Raw genomic sequence first — 4716 nt, 5'->3', positions numbered from 1 at the left:
AGCCAAACTTTGTATGATTTTGATGTCTAGTACATTGGGAAGTTCCTCATTTTTAAGTTTAGCATGTAAATTGATCCCATTTTGGGAGATAATTTAAAATATTAAAATGTTTGCTACAGATTTGTATAACTTTATACAAAATTATAAAAATGATAAAGTTCAGATGTATTTCATTTCACTTAAATTTTGTTTTGTTTTAAATAATAACCAAATAGGAGTGGTTGGTAAGGTGTGCTGGTATAGGTGAAATAAAAATGGGGCAATGCTGATAGTTGTTGAAGTAGGGTGACATACACATGGGAGGTCATTGCACTGCTCTGTTTATTTTAAATATATTTAAAACACCCCAGAAGAAAGTTGCCTACACCAAATAGGGATTTTTCCCAGATAACTTAAAATCTTTCCTGCTAGGTCTCACTTTCTACCTTGAATTTATTTTGGATGCTCCAAATTATTTTTACTCTTAAATTGAACATTCTATGCAACAATCACCTTCAGGTCTCAATCTGTTTTAGAGGATTTGATGAAACATGTTCTGTAGATCCTGATGATAATTTTTGTATCATACTACATACATGTGCATTGTGAATTTATATGACTTTTAAAGATAGGTAATAATTGTGCCTATGTTGGGGGAAATTTTCATTATCTTTGGTACAGAAGCAAGGTTATTCTAAAAATATTCACAAAGTATTTACAATGTTTTTCTTTGCCATATACTTTTATCATTAAGAACTTTGGATTACCTTGAAGTTTCCAGTGGCATAAAAATCAGAGTCACATTTAAAAGGTTCATTGTTAAGAGTTACATATATATTCCCATTGTCCACTGTCACTTTATGAAGCCTTTGCTTTATTCCTTTGGAGCACCACTTGGGTTTGGCTGATGGGTCTTTGGGGTCTATAGCCTGATAGATTCCTTCTCCTGTTGCCAAAGTAATTTTGAATTTATGCCAGGGGCAAACAATACAAGATCGTCCATCAAAATCCTGGGAGAAGAAAACAATCAATTTAATAATCTGATGTTTCAAATGTTCATAATACCAGACTCAGAACCTATTGCAGAAGAACCAGATTAAAGAACAGGCCAATATTTTCCCTCTCATTTACAAATTATTTAGCACAAAGCAGGATCTAGTCTCAGCACAGTCATCAAATTCTTTTGCAGCTGATTAGAATCCAGTGGATTAGAGCACTATCAGAAGATGATTTGCTTGGCAACTATTACCACATAACTATGTTGTTGTTAAGTACCGTGGAGTCGGTTCTGACTCATAGTGACCCTGCATGGAGTTTCCAAGGCTGTAAATCTTTACAGAAGCACAAAGCCTCATCTGTCTCCCACGAACAGCTGGTAGTTTCAAACTGCCGACCTTGAGGTTCGCAGTCCAATTTGTAACCACTACGCTACCAGAGCTCCTTATAGCTGGGCTGTTATCTACTAGATATTAATGCCACTTCTTTGACAGAAATGGAGCAAAGGCTTTAAGTGCTTCTAAAATATTCACTAACCGCTGGAAACACTATACATTTAGTTATAAATTCCAGGGGATTATTAATAGCATGACTGCCTAAACCATTTGAAGAGCGACTTGTGATCCAAACAAACCAATGCCCAAGTTCAATGAACCCTGGTGTGGCACTGTAGGATCAGCACTGGACTGCCAACCACAAGATTGGCAGTTCAAATCCATCATCAGTTCTCAGAAACTCTATACAGGCTCACTGAGTATGAATTGACTTGAAAACACACAGTAACAACAATATCAACAAAGTGGTACTTCTCAAACTTTGAAGAGCATGGGAATCACCTGAATCATGTTGGGATCAGGGTGGGATCTGAGATTCTGCATTTCTAAAAATTCCCAGGAAACACATTAATACTGTTGGTCTGTGGATGACACTTTGAGTAGCAAAGACTTAAAGGTAAAGATAACAGGACATGAACAGACCAGTCACTAGGTTGTATTTTTTATTTCTAAAATTTTTATGATCAAATATCCATGTATGATTTATGCCCTATACTGAACAATGGGAATTTTCAACCATGTGGAAGATGTCCAGACTCATAACTGGTTTGTGGTAAGTTCACTCTACTATGGGATCTCGCCTCAGGACAAAGGCTGCCCGTGCATTCAGGTGAGATCCATTGTGTACCTAGACAGTCTTGAAGCAGAGTTACTTCAACTCCTTTATTATTTGACAAAATCAAAGGCTTAGAGCCTTATAGTGCTATCTAAGGAGCCCTAGTGTGGCACTGTAGGATAAGCACTTGATCATAAGGTCTGTTTAACCACAAGGTTGGCAGTTCAAACTCACCAGCAGATTCTCAGAAACCCTATACAGGGTTGCTATGAGTAGGAACTGACTTGATGGCACTTAACAACAACAACAAAGTGATATCTAACTACAACATTTATATTTGAAACACTGATGGACAAATTTTATAGACTGAAATAGAGGAGAGTCCTTGCATGAATGTCTCATCACCAAGCACTTATGTTTCTCTTCTACACTGATGCTGTACTCCATAGAAATGGTGGGAAACATTCATATGAACACATGTATGTTCTTCAACATGAGAAGTGAAGTATGGAAACAGGTTATCAAGTGGTGAGAATGGAAAGCTAAATTCAAGCTGTGCTTCCTTTACACCAGTCAGAAAGACATAGTCATCAGTTTCTTTAAGTAGACAGTAAGAAATTGGGACACTAGTTTTGAAACTAGCAAGGCAGTCTCCCCATTTCCTCCTTAGTTAAGCCTTCAAGTGTGGTTTCATTTATGTATGTGTGTATGTGTACTTACCTAATTATACATATTTGTGTTTATGTATGTTATACATTATAAAAGTAATAAGTACCCATTATAAGCTGTTGTGCATAAAGTAAAAAGTGAACATTATTTTTAATAAAAAAAGAGGTCTCATTAGATCATTAGATCTAATATGCTTCAACTTGCTTTCTTTACTCAAAAATACATTATTGATATTGCTTTCATACCAACCTACATAGGTCTACTTCATTACTTTAATGGTTGAGTAGTATTTCATTGAATGGTTGTATCATAATTTATTTCATCAGTTTCTTAATGCTAATACTTTTAAGGTTGTCTCCAATTATTTCATCATACTAAATAATGCTACAACAAATCTCACATTCATTCATATATGCACACATGCACACTTGAGCATTTGTACAATTATATCTGTTAGACAGACATCTGAAATTACAATTGCACAAATGCATAGGGGTGTGTGTGTGTATACACATTATAGAGTTCTTAATTTCTAGAATATTGGTGATTCAAAGCATTAAAATACAATCCAAACCCAAATTAAAATTATTTGAAATTACAGAATAAAATGATAGGAATCATCTGAAATTTAATTTTACGTACCTCTATTTCCCCCAAATGTAAAGGTCCTCCTGAATCTGAAAAGGAAATGAATATTACATCGGGTCACTAAAAAGACATATTTTGATGGTTTTGTGGTTAGTAAATAAATACAAGGTATACACATGAAAAATAAAATCTTACGGTAACAGCGAATATCCATAGCATGATATTCTCCTTTGTGGTAGAAAATGACTACTTCTCGATCATGAACAACAGCTGTCATTCTTCCCATTTTTTTAATGTCATCTTCTCTGCCAACACATACAGAAGAATATTCCTTCCTTTCAGGATTTTGTACAGAGCTGTTGAGTTCCATGCTAGTTGAACAACAAAAGAACGTTGTGCGTGGCCTTCATCAATTTGGCTACAACTTAATCCACAGAGATGATCATAAAAGTAGTCTGGATTTCTCTGAAACTAATGAAGCACTTTTTTTCCTATAGCTATATAAATTAACACATTCAAAAATACTGGATATAGTCATCAATATATTGCCAAAATTTGGAAGGACTCCCCAGTATGACACTAGACTAACATTAGCTTCATTTTAGTCCTTAAAGTAGGGGAGTACGGTGGCTGCAAACAAAAAGTTCACTGGTTTGAGCCCACCAGCCACTTTATGGAAGAAAGATGAGACTTTCTGCTCCTGCAAAGATTTACAGCCTCAGAAACCCTATACAGGGTCACTAGGAGTCTGGACTCATTTGACAGCACTTAATAGCACACACCAAAATGGAAATTTCAGAACTTTGACAGAGGATAAAATTTCACTATCCTTTTAACTCTAGTAGCATAGTGGTTATGAGTCAGGCTGCTAATCTCAAGGTCAGCAGATCAAAACTACCAACCGTTTCACAGGAGAAAGATGAAGCTTTCTGCTCACATAAAGATTTACAGCCTCAGAAACCCTATACAGGGTCACTATGAGCCAGAACTGACTCCACAACACGTAATCACCACCAACCACCACCATCCTTTTATTCCTTATCAAAGTCAATGTTTGTTATTGTTGTTGTGTATCATCGAGTCAGTTCCGACCCATAGTTACCCTGTAAAGGGTTTCTGAGGATCAGTTGGTGAGTTTCAACTGCCGATCTTGCAGTTCAACCTGACTTTTCAGTGCAGCACATTAACCCACAGCACCACACCAGGACTCCCAATATAATGCTAAACAATATCTAATATCTACATCATTTGCAACCTTCTGTTTAGAGTGGGATTCTTTGACAGTTTTAGCAGGCTTGAACCTCACATAGAAGATTTTTCTAAGGTCTCCCCTATGAGGCCCTTCATTTTTTTTCTATTATGGGTTTTGAAGAA

At 36.1% G+C, this 4716-nt stretch overlaps 1 protein-coding gene across 1 annotated transcript; it reads right to left on the bottom strand.

Moving 5' to 3' along the window:
- Positions 1-728: 728 nt before the first annotated feature.
- RFESD (Rieske (Fe-S) domain containing) lies at positions 729-3712 on the bottom strand. Its single transcript, XM_006867882.1, has 3 exons — positions 3538-3712; positions 3397-3431; positions 729-989 (listed from the first exon to the last, which is right to left on the bottom strand). The coding sequence occupies exons 1-3, from the start codon at positions 3710-3712 to the stop codon at positions 729-731; spliced, it is 471 nt and encodes a 156-aa protein (XP_006867944.1).
- Between the last annotated feature and the right edge of the window lie 1004 nt (positions 3713-4716).

This window comes from Chrysochloris asiatica, unplaced genomic scaffold, assembly GCF_000296735.1.
Source record: "Chrysochloris asiatica unplaced genomic scaffold, ChrAsi1.0 scaffold00111, whole genome shotgun sequence".
Classification (NCBI taxonomy): Eukaryota; Metazoa; Chordata; class Mammalia; order Afrosoricida; family Chrysochloridae; genus Chrysochloris; species Chrysochloris asiatica.
The sequence above is the reverse complement of the archived record's forward strand: the minus strand, read 5'-3'. Positions and strand labels throughout refer to the sequence as shown.

Coding starts and splice junctions, on each gene's coding strand:
- RFESD (XM_006867882.1), bottom strand. CDS start 3,712: ATGGAACTCAACAGCTCTGTACAAAATCCTGAAAGGAAGGAATATTCT. Junction 3,432..3,537: donor TATGGATATTCGCTGTTACC/GTAAGATTTTAT, acceptor TTTCCTTTTCAG/ATTCAGGAGGACCTTTACAT. Junction 990..3,396: donor TACATTTGGGGGAAATAGAG/GTACGTAAAATT, acceptor TTCTTCTCCCAG/GATTTTGATGGACGATCTTG.